Source organism: Anomaloglossus baeobatrachus, chromosome 2, assembly GCF_048569485.1.
Source record: "Anomaloglossus baeobatrachus isolate aAnoBae1 chromosome 2, aAnoBae1.hap1, whole genome shotgun sequence".
NCBI classification, from domain to species: domain Eukaryota; kingdom Metazoa; phylum Chordata; class Amphibia; order Anura; family Aromobatidae; genus Anomaloglossus; species Anomaloglossus baeobatrachus.
Genome location: NC_134354.1, coordinates 262,548,804 through 262,566,856, shown reverse-complemented (window position 1 = coordinate 262,566,856; position 18,053 = coordinate 262,548,804). Strand labels below are relative to the sequence as shown.

Below are 18,053 nucleotides of genomic sequence, written 5' to 3'. Positions count from 1 at the left end.
GTCTTGCGCAGCAATGCGGACCAAGTCCACGCTGTGTTTGTGGCATAGAGGTGCTACCCGTTCTTTCTTCCTCTGACATCTCCCCCCAACCTCTTTCAACTGAAATTTGACCAAGGTCTCCCTCATCCGCTGAGTCTTCCATGTCCATGGACAGTTCGTCCTCCATTTCTTCATGTTCTCCTGCACCTTGCTCAACATTTCGCCTGCTACTATGCGCCCTTGTCGATCCCTGTTCCCCATGGTCCCATGCCTGCTGCGTTGGTGATGATGAACGTCTGGACCTTGGTGATGTTGTTGTCCCTTGCACATATGAATCCTCCTGTAGTTCCTCCCCTTCATGTTGTCCCACCCCCTGACTCCGAATAGTGTTTAGCGTGTGCTCCAGCATGTAAATGACTGGAATCGTCATGCTGATAATGGCATTGTCAGAGCTAAACATATTCGTCGCCATGTCGAAACTGTGCAGAAGGGTGCATAGGTCCTTGATCTGAGACCACTCCATCAGGGTGATCTGCCCCACCTCTGCATCTCGTTGGCCCAGGCTATACGTCATGACGTATTGCACCAGGGCTCTGCGGTGCTGCCACAGTCGCTGTAACATGTGGAGAGTTGAATTCCAGCGTGTCGCCACATCGCATTTCAGGCGATGAACCGGCAGGCCGAAAGACTTCTGTAGCGATGCAAGTCGCTCAGCTGCGGCGCTTGAACGCCGGAAGTGAGCAGACAGTTTTCGTGCCCTGTTCAGAAGGCCATCTAGGCCGGGATAGTGTGTTAAAAATTGCTGCACGACAAGGTTCAACACGTGAGCCATACAAGGTACGTGTGTCACCTTGCCCAGGCGAAGGGCCGCACCCAGGTTTGCAGCATTGTCGCACACGGCCTTACCAGGCTGCAGGTTGAGTGGAGACAACCATTTATTAAACTCGGACCGCAGAGCTGACCACAACTCCTCAGCTGTGTGACTCTTATTACCAAGACATGTCAAGCTAAAGACCGCCTGATGCCGTTGCGCTCGGCTGCCAGCATAGTAATGAGGCGTGCGTGATTCCTTCTGCGCAGTGAGAACGCTGGTGGCCTGACCAGGCAGGCTTGGGGCGGAGGTGGAGGACCCAGATGAGGTGGAGGATGCAGAAGCTGTGGCGGAACTTGGACAGACAGAGGATTGACACACAAGTCGTGGGGACGGCAAGACTTGTGCAGCAGACCCTTCACCATCTATCACCATAGTTACCCAGTGCCCAGTCAGCGACATGTAACGTCCCTGTCCATGCTTACTGGTCCAAGTATCGGTGGTGAAATGCACCCGTTCACACACAGAGTTTCTCAAGGAAGCGGTGATGTTGTGTGCGACATGCTGGTGTAGCGCGGGCACACCTTTCTTAGAGAAGTAGTGGCGACTAGGCATCTGGTACTGGGGCACAGCGACAGACATAAGGTCTCTAAAATCCTGTGTGTCCACTAGGCGGAAAGGCAGCATTTCGGTAGCCAACAGCTTACAGAGGGATAGAGTCAACCTCTTAGCTTTGTCATGGGTCGGAGGAAGTGGCCTTTTATTTGACCACATCTGAGGGACAGAGATCTGGCTGCTGTGTGTAGACGGTGTTGAGTAGGGTGTCCCTGGAAAAATGCAGGTTTGTGAGGAAAGTGCAGGCGGAGACATGATGTTGCCTTCATCCAACGTTGGTGCTATCGATGTCTGAGAGAGCTGTACACACTCACTTGTTTCCCCTTCCAAACCAACTGACGACCTTACAAGCAAACTGCCTGTTGCGGTTACAGTGGTGGAAGTTTTGCGTGGAAAAACAGGTGTGACAGCTGTCCCCACAGTCCTAGAAGATGAAGAGCGCGCGGATGCACTGGAAGGGGCGGGCGGTGGATGGTTCGCTCCGCTAGCCGGCATTGCAGCACGGTGAGCTTCCCACCGGGACTTATGATATTTATTCATGTGACGATTCATGGAAGAAGTTGTCAAACTGCTGAGGTTTTGACCTCTACTAACAGAATCATGACAAATGTTACATATCACATGAGTTGGGCGATCTTTTTCGATGTGAAAAAAGGCCCAGGCTAGGCAAGGCTTAGAGGCCATGCGACCTGTTGATCCACCCCGAATAATGCTCATAGGCAGAGTGGTGGCTGAGGATGCAGTTGTAGACGTGCTACCAGTGCTCCGACTCTGTCCAGGAAGGCGCAAGGTAACTTCGTCGTCGGTTGCATCCTCCTCCACCGCCTCTGTTGACCTCCTCGAGTGCCTGACTGGGGGTTGACAGTAGGTGGGATCTAGAACGTCATCATCAATTGTTGTGTTCGCACTCCCCTCCCCCTCAGACCGAGCCTCTTCTTGCCCTGACCGAATATTTAAGTTGTCATCCCAATCGGGTATCTGCGTCTCATCTTCATCAGTATGTTCCTCATTGTCTATAACCACAGGTGTTACAGTTTGTGACAAAGGGTCAACATTATGCTCAGAAACTTGGTCCTCACGGCCTGAATCTGAGTCACAAAGGTTCTGGGCATCACTGCAGACCATTTCCTGTTCTGTACTCACTGTAGCTTGGGAGCAGACCTCTGATTCCCAGGCTATAGTGTGACTGAACAGCTCTGCAGACTCAGCCATCTCAGTTCCACCATACTGTGCAGGGCTGATGGAGACTTCAGAGCTGGGAGAAATCAAGTGTGATTGGGATGACAACTCAGAGGAATGGTGTTTTTTGGATGCGGTACTTGAAGTGGCTGAGAGGGCACTTGTTGGACCACTTGAGATCCATTCAAGCATTTTCCTTTTTTGCCCATCATCTACCTTTGTTCCTCTTGTTCGTGTCCGTAAAAAAGGGAGCACATCGGATTGTCCACAATAAGTAGTAGACATCTTACTTTTGCTAGTAGATGGTCTATCTTCTGCAGATGATAATGGAGCTTTGGCACCTTCCCCACTGACAAAACCTTTTTTGCCTTTTCCACCACGCCTCTTCCCCTTTCCACCAGCATCTGTCATTTTGCCACTCATGTTGATTGCAACAAGATTGTGGACTGAAAATGTGGTAGTAAAAATTGAGAGGTGGTGAAGATTGCAGTGGTGGTCTAGCTTTATTAACAGCAGAATAATAAAGAATAAATATCCCTGACAATGTAACTTAGTTATAATTCGTTGGAGTGTGCAACGCAGGCAGACGTGCTGCAAATGTCTTGGCACTAGTGGGACTATAGCAAAGTCCAATAGCCACGTATAGGATGCCACTAGGTACACTGAGTGTGTGCTAGTATAATGGCTTAGTTATAATTAGTTGGAGTGTGCAACGCAGGCAGACGTGCTGCAAATGTCTTGGCACTAGTGGGACTATAGCAAAGTCCAATAGTCACGTATAGGATGCCACTAGGTACACTGAGTGTGTGCTAGTATAATGGCTTAGTTATAATTAGTTGGAGTGTGCAACGCAGGCAGACGTGCTGCAAATGTCTTGGCACTAGTGGGACTATAGCAAAGTCCAATAGCCACGTATAGGATGCCACTAGGTACACTGAGTGTGTGCTAGTATAATGGCTTAGTTATAATTAGTTGGAGTGTGCAACGCAGGCAGACGTGCTGCAAATGTCTTGGCACTAGTGGGACTATAGCAAAGTCCAATAGCCACGTATAGGATGCCACTAGGTACACTGAGTGTGTGCTAGTATAATGGCTTAGTTATAATTAGTTGGAGTGTGCAACGCAGGCAGACGTGCTGCAAATGTCTTGGCACTAGTGGGACTATAGCAAAGTCCAATAGCCACGTATAGGATGCCACTAGGTACACTGAGTGTGTGCTAGTATAATGGCTTAGTTATAATTAGTTGAAGTGTGCAACGCAGGCAGACGTGCTGCAAATGTCTTGGCACTAGTGGGACTATAGCAAAGTCCAATAGCCACGTATAGGATGCCACTAGGTTCACTGAGTGTGTGCTAGTATAATGGCTTAGTTATAATTAGTTGGAGTGTGCAACGCAGGCAGATGCGCTCTGCAAATGTCTTGGCACTAGTAGGACTATAGCAAAGTCCAATAGCCACGTATAGGATGCCACTAAAAAACACTTAGTGTGTGCAAGTATAATGGCTTAGTTATAATTAGTTGGAGTGTGCAACGCAGGCAGATGCGCTCTGCAAATGTCTTGGCACTAGTGGGACTATAGCAAAGTCCAATAGCCACGTATAGGATGCCACTAGGTACACTGAGTGTTTGCTAGTAAAATTGCTTAGTTTAAAAAAGTTGTAGTGTGCAATGCAGGCAGACGTGCTCTGCAAATGTCTTTGCACTAGTGGGACTATAGCAAAGTCCAATAGCCACGTATAGGATGCCACTAGGTACACTGAGTGTTTGCTAGTAAAATTGCTTAGTTTAAAAAAGTTGTAGTGTGCAATGCAGGCAGATGTGCTCTGCTAATGTCTTTGCACTAGTGGGACTATAGCAAAGTCCAATAGCCACGTATAGGATGCCACTAGGTACACTGAGTGTGTGCTAGTATAATGGCTTAGTTATAATTCGTTGGAGTGTGCAATGCAGGCAGATGCGCTCTGCAAATGTCTTGGCACTAGTGGGACTATAGCAAAGTCCAATAGCCACGTATAGGATGCCACTAGGTACACTGAGTGTTTGCTAGTAAAATTGCTTAGTTTAAAAAAGTTGTAGTGTGCAATGCAGGCAGACGTGCTCTGCAAATGTCTTTGCACTAGTGGGACTATAGCAAAGTCCAATAGCCACGTATAGGATGCCACTAGGTACACTGAATGTTTGCTAGTATAATGGCTTACTTAGAATGAGTTGGAGTGTGCAGAGGACAAGAGGGTACAGTGGCAGGATTGTGGTGCTCTGGGTAGAGGAATGGAAGCCTGCCTTTCTATTCCCTCCTAATGGTGAAATGCAGCGAGGAAATCCCTGACCTGGGCTACACAGACGCTGTTGCTGTTTGCAGGACCTGTCACTTATGGCTCTCTGACCCTGCCGCTTTGAGCCCTTAAAAGGACTGCTAGAATGTGCTCTCCCTAAGCTGTCTAACGCTGTGTATGCAGCGCATACAGCTGTATCGGCTATAGGACTCAGGAGGACGGAGCTGCGACACTGATGTCTGACACCAAAGACGCAGAAGGCAGATAATGGCGTTCGTGAAGAAAATGTCCGGTTTTATAATGCAGGGACATGTGACATGCAGATCCTATCACACATGCCGTTGCTTCTCTGGCTCAAAGTCCACTTAGGTGTGTGTGTGTCTGTGATTGGCTGACATGCTGGCCCGCCCCACAAGACGCGCGCGCTTAGGGAAGGAAGACAAGAAAAAAAAAAAAAAAATGGCGATCGCCATTATAGAAACAGCAGTGATCTGAAGGCGCTGTTCACGCACACTATACACTGAAATGTGATAATAGTTTGATTCACAGAGTGACTTACACTATTACAGCAGAAACCAAGCTAGGATTTAGCTGTTTTTTGGCTGCTAGAACCGTTCTCGAACGTTTCTAGAACTATCGAGCTTTTGCAAAAAGCTCGAGTTCTAGTTCGATCTAGAACATGCCCCAAAATCACTCGAGCCGCGAACTGGAGAACCACGAACCACGAACCGCGCTCAACTCTAGAAAGGAGTCCGGTAGCCGGAGCACTATAGGTAGCAGAACAGTCCGTGCACAAGAGCACAATGGAGAAGTCCCTGGAACCACGGGGTCACTGATGGTGGTCCGGGTGACGGAGCTCAGGTTCGGAAGCCGGGATGATGTCAGGCGGGGTCCGGAACCGTTGGAGCGAGATGACGGGTCACCGCAGGGAACAGAGATGGTGCGGACTGTCAGGATGGCAGATAGGCAGCATTCGGGGTTCGGGATACGGCAGGACCGGATGGCAATGCAGGATCGGCTCTAGAAGAGAGAGAGGTAAGTATCTCACAGGAACACAAGGAGACCTGACTCCTAGCTTGGGAAACACGAAGATCAGGCCCCGCCCCCTTGGACATTGCACCCCTTTATACCCCGTACCTGTGTGCTTCATTTCCTGTCAGTGGACAGTGGCCCTTTAAGAAAGGGTCAGTGACCGCGCGCGCGCCCTAATGCGCATGCGCGCGGCCCGGGTGCCAGAAGCCAGGGCAGGAAGCTGAGAGGAGGACGCAGCAGAGCCGGGCTGGGGCTGGGAAGCCGACGGGCGCCGGGAGCGGGGACCAGGAGGCCTGGGAAGCGCAGGCGATGGAGGCTGGAGAGCGGGGAGCGTGGCAGGTGAGCCGGGAAGCGGAGCAGAGGACCCGGGGAGCGTGACACGTATACACATACAGACATCTGCATACAGCCGTATACACATACAGACATCTGCGTACAGCCGTATACACATACAGACACCTGCGTACATCCGTATAAACATACAGACACCTGCATACAGCCCTATACACATACAGACATCTGCGTACAGCCGTATACACATACAGACACCTGCGTACAGCCGTATACACATACAGACACCTGCATACAGCCGTATACACATACAGACATCTGCGTACAGCCGTATACACATACAGACATCTGCGTACAGCCATATACACATACAGACACCTGCGTACAGCCGTATATCCATACAGACACCTGCATAAAGCCATATACACACACATATATACAGACACATACACAGATATAGTCACATAGAAGTGTATACATATTTGAAAACATTCACATACAAATAATCATACACAAAAGACAGACACAATCCTATACACACAGACACATACTGGAGGTGCTTTTTACTTTTGATGATTGGGGGACACTTCTTCTCTCTAGTGCAGCCACAGACTTGTTTCATGCCATGGTAAATCCCTCTAAACTAAAGGACCTGTGGTGACGTCACGCCCATGTGATCAGAAAAGGCGGGGCCTCAGCAACGCAGGTGATAACAGAAAGAAACTCCAGGTGTCCTGGAGTTCTTTATGATAGAAGCGGGGACCGAGGTAAGACCTCCAGATGGGTGGTGCAGGGGGGCGCAGGGGGAGATGGGGGGCGAAGCCTACATGATTATAGTGGACGGGAGGAAACATGGCCACGCCCACTAACAAAGCCGGTCACGCCCACTACCCAGTCAGCTTCTAATCACTGGGATGCAGCCACAACAGTGGATGGAGGCAGCGCGCGCTGCATGACGTCATTATAACGCACGTGGCCGCGCACTGTGCATGCCAGCGGCCGGGTCTCCTGTACTATGCGGCGGTCAGCACTGTCTGCGCCTGTCAGTGTGGCCGGCCACATCATAGTACAAGAGACACGGCCGCGCGCAATTCACTCTGCGCGGCCATGTGTGTTATAATGACATTATGCAGCAGGCGGCCCGCGGCCGGCCCTCAACAATAGCTGGGAGAGCAGCCTGGGGGGCAATTACCTCCCCCCCCCGCTCGGCACTGAGGGATGACGTCACCACGCTGGGACTTTGTGTCCTGCGTGTGCTCTGTCATCCGCAGCAGCGCAGGGAGATCATGTCTCCTCCGCACTGCCGCAGAGGTTAACTATATCGGCGTGCTGTGCACGCTGATATAGTTAATGGAATCGCAGCTCCGGGTGGGCCCCCTCTGAGCACGGGGCACGGGGCGGCTGCACCCTCTGCCCCCCCTCTAGCTACGCTACTGCTCAGGCCATAAGGAAGGAGAGAGAAATCTCTGGGATCAGTGTGGGAGCTTTGGAGAGCAAGATAGGCCTATTTGCAGATGACGTCATACTATGTGTCACGAACCCTGAGGTCTCCCTACCTCATATATTTAGAATAATTACCCAATTTGGGCAAGTTAGCTACTATAAAATTAATCTGAGTAAATGCTTAATCCTTGATATGGGTATCCAACAGGCCACAAAACAGAAACTAATGGAACAGTATCCACTGACTTGGAAGGCAGACAAAATCCCATACCTAGGGATTCAATTAACTTATCCGATCAAAAACCTGGGAAAAATAAACTATGCCAATCTATTGCAAAATATAAATAAGGAAATATAAGCATACCCAAGGCAATGATATCCTGGTTATGCCGGATATCAGTAGTAAAAATGACGTTATTACCCCAAATCCTATATTACTTTTGCAACCTACCTATTCAAATACCACTGCACACCCTCAATAAGCTCCAGTAAGCTCTAATGAGTTTCATATGGAACCGACAAAAAGCGAGAGTATCGGCAAAATTCCTGTTCATGCCAATAAGGTCAGGGGGGCTAGGATGCCCGTGTGTACGTGCATACTACCGAGCTACTATGCTAGATCAACTGAGATACTGGTGGGATGGGAACTCCCCAAAAGCCTGGGTAAAATTGGAAGCACAACTGGTGGGAAATTCCTTTATGGCCTCATATATGTGGTATCTCCGTTTAGCCAAAAAAGAGCAATCACCAGGTTACCCCACAATACAAGCGGGAGCAAACATTTGGTTATCACAGAAGGTGGGGCAGAGACTACTCCCCACAAGAACACATAAGCTCCCGATAACCATTATTGGTAAAATGATCCAAAATATGAATCTGGGGGAGTGGATTTCAAAAGGGATAACCAAGGTAGGAGACATCATGAGTAACTTGGATCTTAGACCGTTTGGTTACCTTGTTAGCACATTTGGGGTAACTAAGAGGGCCTTTTACAAATACCTCCAAATTAGACACTTATTGTCAAATGTGAAAACAAAACAACAGGAGTTTGTATCATTATATGAAAATTTCTTTGAGGTTAAGAAAGACACAAAGGGGGGTATATCAAGGGCGTATGAAGCTCTGAATGACACACAAAACCCGCACTCCTTACCATATGTGAAGAAATGGGAAAAAGATTTGCAAACTCAATTCCTGGAAGAACAATGGGAGTATTCGTTTCAAATACACAAAAAAAGTCCCATTGTATCAACCATTTAGAGATATCAAGGAAACTCCTATATAGGTGGTATTACACGCCAGTAAGGCTAAAGAAAATATATCCTTGGAACTCAGATAAATGTTGGAGATGTAACAACCAGCCGGGTTCATTGTTTCACATCTGGTGGGAGTGTGGGATGATACAACCAGTTTGGACAGAAACACAACAGTGCTTAAGTTCAATACTGGGATAGAATATGGAACTGGGCCCGGAAAAAGCTCTGTTGTCCATAGGCCTGGAAGACATGGATTACAATGATGTAATAATAACCGTACAAGTTCTGACAGTGGTAAGAGTGTGCATTGTGAGTAAATGGAAAACACCACAGGTTCCGACTGCTCAAGAAATAAGGGCCAAGATGCAACACAATTGTAACATGGAGCGGATGATTGCAATTAAAAATAATAGAGGGTTCAAGTTCGAAGTCACATGGGGGAAATGGCTAGATTACTCCGATTCCAGGTGAGAATAGGAGAAGGGGGATGCTGGTGCTCACGTCCATCTGGTGCTGAAGTGGCGGTATAATCATTGGGGTTTGATATTATATGTTGACAGTTCAATTTGTTAGCAACGAATGACTGGGAATGGATAATCTTTACTATTAAGGATAACCGACTGGACAAAATAACTCATTACATGTATGTTGAATTTTTATTGTTAAAAATCAATAAAATTTATGGTTAAAAAAAAAGCAGGGACGCCAGGACTCTGCAATATATCCGGTTCCTGGAAGCCTGCCAGCAAGCATGTCCGTCCCGTCCGGTGATGCCGAGATTCCCGAGCCCACACCAGGAACGGCGGCGTGGGTGGAAGCCCGGACTGCACACATGTGCTGCCGCCTGCAAACCCAGGTCTGGTTCTTGATGGAGCGCTGGGTGGCCGAGATGGAGGAAGTGGCGGCGGCCGTGCGGAGACTCGAGGTGGAGGCAGTGTTGGAGGAGCGGGTAAGCGACCCACGTCTCTGTGTCCGAGAAGGACCGGCCGCTGCGGCTGAGGGGCCCGGTCTGCGTTCGCTCACCCTCCTGTCTCCCCCGCCATCTGTACCGATTGCTGTTGCTCTTCCACTAGGTCCGCTACCCCCAACATCGGTAGCGGAATCTAACCTGTCCGCCCTAGAGGACCGGCCTGCGGGCGTTAACCGGAGACGGCCTGCACCGATTCCACTGCCGTGGAAGGTCCCTTCGGAGGTGCCCGTCCGTGAAGCAAAGCCGTCGTCTCCGGAAGTGGCCGCACCCATAGATGACCCGGCCCCGGCAGTCCGCCTTGCCGTGGAATAACCGTCCGCTGCAGGCCCGAAGCCCCAACCGGTGAGGCCATTTGTCCCTGAACTCCCTGCCTCAGCTGAGGCTGCGCCAGGTCGTTGCTGCAGGGCAGCACCTCAGGTCGCGTCACCGCTGGACCCCCCAAAGAGCGTGCTGGTGGTAGCCGGCGTAGGAGCAATCCAGTGGGGCCCGACCCAAGCGCAGGGGTATACCAACGCCCCGAACTGGGACAAACAGCCGAACCCGTTGGGCCAGGAGATAGCCGCCAAGGAGTGGGAGAGAGCCGACGTGGTGGCTCGTACCATACGAGAGAAAGACCACCTCCGGAACGCCACCTTCCGGGTGCAGAGCCCACTCTATGAAGGCCAAGTCAGTAAGTTTGACCCGCGAAGGGGGTTCGGCTTTATCTACGAACTGGGCGTGGAGGCCGAAGTGTTTGTGGCCCGCCGCGATGTGAATTCACATCTCCCAATGGGCCACCCAGGTCGCGATCTGTTGCCGGGCGACCTGGTGACCTACACCCGACATTGCGGGGAGAGGGGCTGGTATGCCCTGGACGTGTAAAAGAGGGAAAGCCGCGGTGTGCAGATGTGGCCCCAGCCCCCTCCCCCACCGTGCCGTCCGGATGTCGAGCTGGAGGAGGTCCTTGATGAGTGTGACCTCAAGTAAAGGCAGCGGTTTACCGTTGTCACCAAAGTTGTCCCCGGAGGGACTCTATGTTTTTTACCGCCCACATGAGAAACTGCTCATGGACATGGCCGAGAACTGGCAGGCCACCCACGAACTTGTGGGCCTGTAAATAATTTGTGGGCCGGTTTTCCGTTCTGTGCCGCCTCCGGAGAGGCAGATTGGAGGAAGGGCCCGCAGCAGAGCAGGCTGGGCCCGGCCACCACCAGGACTGGTGGCCATCCTCCGGGGGTCAGGGGTCCCCATGGACGTGGGGTCCCCTGAAGTGACAGCCGGGTGCGAGACACCGTACCCATTCCTGCTCGGGTAACCTGGACCTGGACTGGGGTAAAGGGGTGCTGCCTGTTTCTTAGGGGCAGCACCAAGGTTTAGGTTATTTGGGTGGGAGAGTTATCTTTTGCAGTCTGAAAAATAAAACTGGTGATGGACGGGCAGCCCGCGGACGGTCTGCATTTTACCAAGGAGGAGTGTGACGCCCTGGACTAGCCAGGTAGTCACATATATACCAACAAACACACCCCCCACCCTAGACAGTAACAACAGTCATACAAAAACCCTTGTTGCCTCCCTCCATGGTCTGATGTCCACACCAGGTGGGGCGGGGCCAGGCGGTTGGCCCCTCCCACCGAGGAGTTCACAGGCCTGGAGGCGGGAAAAGGAGATAGATCAGTTTTCGAGGTGAAAGTGAGAGGAGTGAAACGTCTGCGTGTGCCTGGGTAGGAGCCCAGGCACTGACAGCAAGGTTGGCAGACGGTGGTGGCCGTCTGCAGGAGTTGGTGGAACTCTGCAAATCCGTAAGGACCGGGGCTGGGCTTTGGCCCACCGATACCAAACCGAGGAGCAGAGTGAAGCTAAGCAAACACAGGCAGGGCCATCGGACCCCGACAAGGCTTGGAGCCGCTGTCAATAGTCAAATCCGAGTGTGACAGGAACCCCTGGGGTTTCCCAACAACCAAGTCCCGACAGAAGGTAACCGCTCACACCGTGAAGATATACAGCCACCGCCACAGGCTAGAGATCCAAGGGCCAGCGCCTGCGGGCAAAACGGGCTCCTATGGCACCTATATGCCGGGGAGCGGACTACCGGTGGGCAACCACAGGAGTCAGAACATTCTAAAAGGTGCAGGGAAAGACAGCCACCATCAGCCGTACGGGGAGAGCACAACAACAACACTGCAGCCGGCTGCGGGACCCGTCCACCCAGCCATTTGGTTTACCAGAGACTCTGTCATAGATTGTCTGAGTGAGTACACCAGTGCCGTCCGGCACCGCGCCACGCTGTCCCTGCAACCCTGCACCCCAGCCATCCAGCCTCCCCGTTACACCATCGGGCCCCGGGATCACCAACCCCCTACCCACGGAGGGGACAACATCCTAGCTGCTCCCTACTATCTCTCCCGGGATCCCCATTACTAGCAGCGGTGGTGCCATCATCACCACGTCCCGTGGGTGGCGTCACGAACAATCTCCCCCACCCAAACTTTCCCTTTTCACTCATGGGTGAGGAGCGCTGCTCTAGTCCCCGGGTCCGGCCCACCGCTCGAGCCACCGAGCAGCAGCAGCAGAAGCGCCGGACCCGAGCGTGTCTGGTGCGTCCCCTCCGCCGGCGACCCTTGCAGCGTGTGTCTCCTTTGTAATCCTCATCCTGCACCACGACTACCCACTGTGAGTACTCTGATCCCCCTGCATCCTGCTCTCCCAAACAACCACTAACACCCCTGAGCCCGGGGCCATCCCTACCTGTGGAGTGACTAACATCAGGCTGCTTAACTCCATCTGCCCCGGTACTCACAACCGCAGCGGCGGTACTCCTATTACCACAACCCACAGGAGGCGTCACTTATCACCTGTAAATACCCCCTTTTCATGGATCAAAGTGTCCGCCAACCCGGATCCGGGCCCCTCGAGCCACCACGATTCCAGATTAGAGCAGCCCGACCAACACCGGGGCGGTACACCTTGAATCTCATCTGGCGTCACTAATAGGATAAGGACTGGACCCATTAATCTGGGTGACGTGCGCCTTACTGAACTGTTCCAAACTGTGCTGTGACTGTCCGTTTAAGTTGCCGCCATCTTGCCCGCTATTTTGGCACCTGAAAACAACAACTGCGCCATCATCCCCACAAAAGGGCCCGACGCTGAAGCCCCGCCCCATGGGAGCAACAGGATGTGAAGGCGGAGATTGGCGCAGGGACCCCAGGACTCCGCACAAAAGTTCCTGGAAGAGAGAGCAACAGGATGTCGGTACCGAGAGACTGGTCGCCTGAGCGGTCCGTGCCCAGAACCGCTACCTGGATCGAGGAGGAGGATGCGGACACAGTTCCTGTTCCTGCTGGATGACTGGAGGATCGAGATGAGGAGTGTGGCAGCGGCGGTGCGAGTCCGTGAAGTGAAAGCCCTGCGTGTGGAGCGAGTAAGCAGAAGCCCAGTTCCGGTTGATCCGGCCTACCTGGCCGCGGAACACGGTATGCCCCAGGCCACCGCGACAGCCATGTCACCTCTTCCACCCTCGGCTGAAGCTATAGCCGGGCCGCTGCCCCCGACACCAGAAGTGGAGCCTTCAGCCCCTGCGAGAGATGAGCAGGCCGCCATGCCTCCGGCCCTACCACCGGCCAGACCAGACTAGGCCACAACGTCTCCGGTACCATCCCCGGCCAGACTCGAGCAGCCCGGCCAACACCGGGGCGGTACATCTGCACTCCGACGTTTCAGCACAGCGGGCGCAATGATATCACTATTGTGCCAAGATGTGCAAAGCTTCAGAACACATGCCAGTGCAAAGACTGATGCAGCTGGGGAAAAATGGATATGGAGGATTATGGGAGTGCATTATAATATATGGAGACTATGGGGATGTATTATAATATATGAAGGACTATGGGGGTGCTTTATACTAATTGGAGGACTATATGGGTGCATTATAATATATGGAGGACAATGGAGGTGCATTATAATATATGGAACAGTATGGTGGTGAACTCTACTAATTGGAGGACTATATGGGTGCAGTATAACATATGGAGGACAATGGGGTTGCATTATAATATATGAAGCAGTATGGGGGAGCATCGGGGATATATATGGGGTTGATTTGAGTTATGATTTGTCAAAAATCACAGCTGACATTAAGCCCTAGGTTAGTAATGGAGAGGGTCTTTAAGACACCCCAATTAGTAACCTGTAAGTCAAAAGACATAAAGAAGAACACAGAAAAATCTTTTATTTGACATGTAAAATACACACACCCTCATTATTGACCCCAAAAACAAACCTGCAGGTCCGAAGTAATCCACACGATGATCCTGGCTCTGCTACAGCTAAAAGCTACAGTGATGTAAAATGTGACCACTCACTGCAGCCTCAGGGAAACCCTGACAGTGAAGGGGAGCCCTCGGCTGTGAGTATTCATGATGTCAGTGAGTTCACTAGAGGTAACTGTAACATAGCAAAAGCATATACCACTGCTCTGGCAACATGACATACTGCCAAAAGGGCTGCAAGGGGCACACATGTTAAATTTAATATATAAAGCTGAATGTGTGGATGTATGTGTGTGTGGATGTATGTATCTATGTATGTATGTATGTCCGGGATTGGCATCTGCACCGTCGCAGCTACAGCCACAAAATTTTGCACACTCACATGTCTGGACCCCAAGAGCGTCATAGGCTATGTTGTGAGGCGAAATTTTAACCCCGCGCGTTCCAATTTACCAATCAATTTTGCCCCTATCTACATAATGGGGAAAAAGTGAAATGAAAAGTGGATCTGCACCGTCGCATTTACAATCACAAAATTTTGCATAGACACCTCATGTGACCCAGGGAACGTCGTAGACTATGTTTTGACAGGAAAATTTAACCCCGCGTTTTACAGTTATGCTCCAAAAAACATGTCTCCATTAAAGTAAATGGAGCTTGGAACTACAGGTTATTAGTAGGAGCTGTGATTGGTTGATATAGGAACAAAGGAGATTGTTAGTATAAGAAGCTGATGTGTGAGGTAATAAGATGTCGGTGGGGAGACGGATAGAGAGAGACAGACAGAGATAGACAGACAGACAGACAGACAGGGAAAGAGACAGACAGAGAAAAACAGTGAAAGAGACAGACAGAGACAGACGGTGAAAGACAGACAGAGACAGATGGGGAAAGAGACAGACCTGGAAAGAGACAGACCTGGAAAGAGACAGATGGGGAAGGAGACAGATGGGGAAGGAGACAGATGGGGAAAGAGACAGATGGGGAAAGAGACAGACAGACATGCAGACAGGGACAGAGACAGGCAGACAGGGAAGGAGGAGACAGCCAGAGAGACAGACAAAGATAGATGGGGAAAGACACAGACCTTGATAGAGACAGATGGGGAAAGAGACAGAGAAATAGAGACAGACAAGGAAAGAGACAGACAGAGACAGGCAGACAGGGAAAGAGACAGACAGGAAAAGACACAGACAAAGAGACGGGGAGACATACGGGGAAAGAGACAGACCTGGGAAAGAGACAGACCTAGAAAGAGACAGATGGGGAAAGAAACAGAGATAGAAAAAGACAAAAAAAGAGACAGACAGAGAAAGGCAGACGGGGAAAGAGACAGACGGGGAAAGAGACAGACGGGGAAAGAGACAGACTGGGAAAGAGACAGACGGGGAAAGAGACAGATGGGGAAAGAGACAGACTGGTAAAGAGACAAACGGGGAAAGAGACAGACGGAGCACATTACTTAGCCAATTTAGTTAAATCTGTGTGGAATATCTGTGGTGTTGAAATATATGTTGTGAAATGCTTTGATTAGCTTAGTTTTTGCCTTTTAATAATTACATTTCTATCTATTTGTTTTGTGGTTTTTGTGTGCAGAATACATTTTTGTTAATACATTCTATTTTGTTAACAACAGTTATTAACCCGGGCGAAGCCGGGTAGTACAGCTAGTAATAAATAAAAGGAAGAAAGCATTAGTTTAATTAAAACCTTCCATCACACATTGGTTTAAAATCGATTCCTTTAAAAACAAAGGGATTTATTAGATATCAATGTACCTCCTATTTTTTATTGTAAATGTATAAGCTGGCCTTTGTGGAAAAAAATTAATTCAGTGCTGTATAAATACAAACATGGCATAAAGTGAGTGAACAAGATGTTCATGAATGGCAGAATATGTGTAGACTTATGGTAGATTTGATGCAACATGAAATCCACAATAAAAATACATCATAAGGCAACATCTTGAGACAATGACTTTCTTATGACAATGGTGTCAGTGTTATTAAAGGGTTTTTTCCAAGTTTTAAGGTCATAATCTCCTATTCAAAGGACATCCTCCTTATCATTGGGGGTCCAACCACTGGGATCCCCTTCTACGAACTGGCGAAAATTCTTGAAATTGATAAAGTAGATTTTGAACTACACATCTCTTTGACTCTTCTTTACATAACACAAAAAATATACATACATGCTTATGTAACATACATTTTTTGTCCATGATCTTATCTTTTCTCTTAGACAAACTGAAGTATGTGGATCTCTCAAGTAATTATCTATCCAAGATTGATGATGATGCATTTCACCTGCTGCCGTCACTCCAGGAGCTCATCCTATCTGAGAACCAATTGAGGCATTTGCCCGAGTTGCCCTCAAGTCTTGTTAGACTGAATGTCCAATACAATCAGCTTCAAAGTTCTGGAATTCGGTCCGAGTCCTTTAAGGTGACTTACTCAACCATAAAGTCCATTGCTACTTGAACAAAACTGTGATTGCTTCCTCTAGTGCCCACTGCTTGAAGGAAATTAACTTTTTTCGTGTGTATATGTCATACTTGTACATTTTTTTAAAAGGAATATGAGGGAAATTCCTACATATTCCTACATATAAAATAAAAGATAAAAAAAGTGCCCAAGTACAATTAATAAAAGCTTTTTTTATTGACGAATTTGTTTCAAATGAATGTGATTACATTAAAATTTAAGCAAAGGTTTGGTAAAGATACAAGGGTTATTCAATGCCAATTAATAGTAGTAACCCCAAAAACCTTTTTTTATATATTACTACCTTGAGAACACCCCAAAATGAATACAGCCCACACATGAGACTCCTGTCATACAGATCCCAGCACTTTATACAACACCCAGTCCAATAAAATTATCAATAAATACTCTAGACATGACGCCCCCATGAATACAGCATCTGACCATACTCACTCATATGGACAGATAACTGACCAGATATCCTCTTATGTATGCTAGACCCACACAATATCAGAACTCAGATCAGACCAACCTATATGAACCTCTAAAACGGATATCATAACATTGTGCTACCCACAATAGTATATCCTGAAGCCCAGGTTGATCTTTGAGGCAGAGAGGAGGTTTTACGCCATTCACTTCTGGGAGATTTCAACAACACTTGGGCAACTTGACCACTTTTGGACGTCATTGATGGAAAAAGTTAGTTATCAAATGTTTATCCTATTTTTCAGGACCTTGCACATCTTCAGTTTTTACATCTTTCGCATAACAAACTGGACTGTGTACCTGTACCCCTTCCTGCCGGTCTTCGTTCAGTTCATCTCCAGGTATTTATTCATAAATTTTATTTGTTATTTAGGTTTTTTCATATAATCTCAAGTTGAAATACAACAACTGTAGTTTGTGGAAAAAAATAGCATGGCAGTATTTCTCAAAGGATCTGATCATTGGTTTAATTTTAGGATATGCAGTAAAAAAATGAAAATAATACCAACAATAATAATAATAGTGGAATGTTAATTAGTGTTTTTTGTCACATCCAGTTCTTACTTGCTCTAATTTTCATACATGAATCTCAAGATTCTCATGTGTTATTTTATTTCTATAATTTGGACATTGCCACTAGGTTTTTGCTTATGAATTTTTATCCTGTGAAACTGCATTGGCTGGAGCAATTCTCTTATTGCTTTTTGTTTTAAATGTATTTGTTTCTGTTGGTGTAGCAAGGATTAATGATACTTTCCTGGTTAGTTCTTCTCAGCTGTAGCCAGTTTATGACCACTCCCCGTCCCTTTAAATAGTCATATGACCCATCAGCTGAAGCCGATAATAGATTAATTCTGTGAAGATCACCTTGGAGGAAGGAAGTCTATAGCAGCTGCTGGAGTTTTGCTGTTGAAGCTAGCTGTGTCATCTGCAGCCCTGGTGTTTGACTGCAGCAGTGAAGTTTGTTGTGCATCATTTTGCCTA

General features: G+C 48.9%; 1 protein-coding gene across 2 annotated transcripts in view; it reads left to right on the top strand.

Annotated features, from left to right (window-relative positions):
* LOC142289818 (opticin-like) overlaps positions 1–18,053 on the top strand; it is a 426,930-nt gene that overhangs the window by 364,597 nt on the left and 44,280 nt on the right. For both annotated transcript variants that reach the window (XM_075333747.1, XM_075333746.1), the window contains 2 exons: positions 16,339–16,541; positions 17,315–17,410. In XM_075333747.1, coding sequence (XP_075189862.1) covers positions 16,339–16,541; positions 17,315–17,410 — 299 coding nt within the window. The remainder of the gene's footprint in view (positions 1–16,338; positions 16,542–17,314; positions 17,411–18,053) is intronic.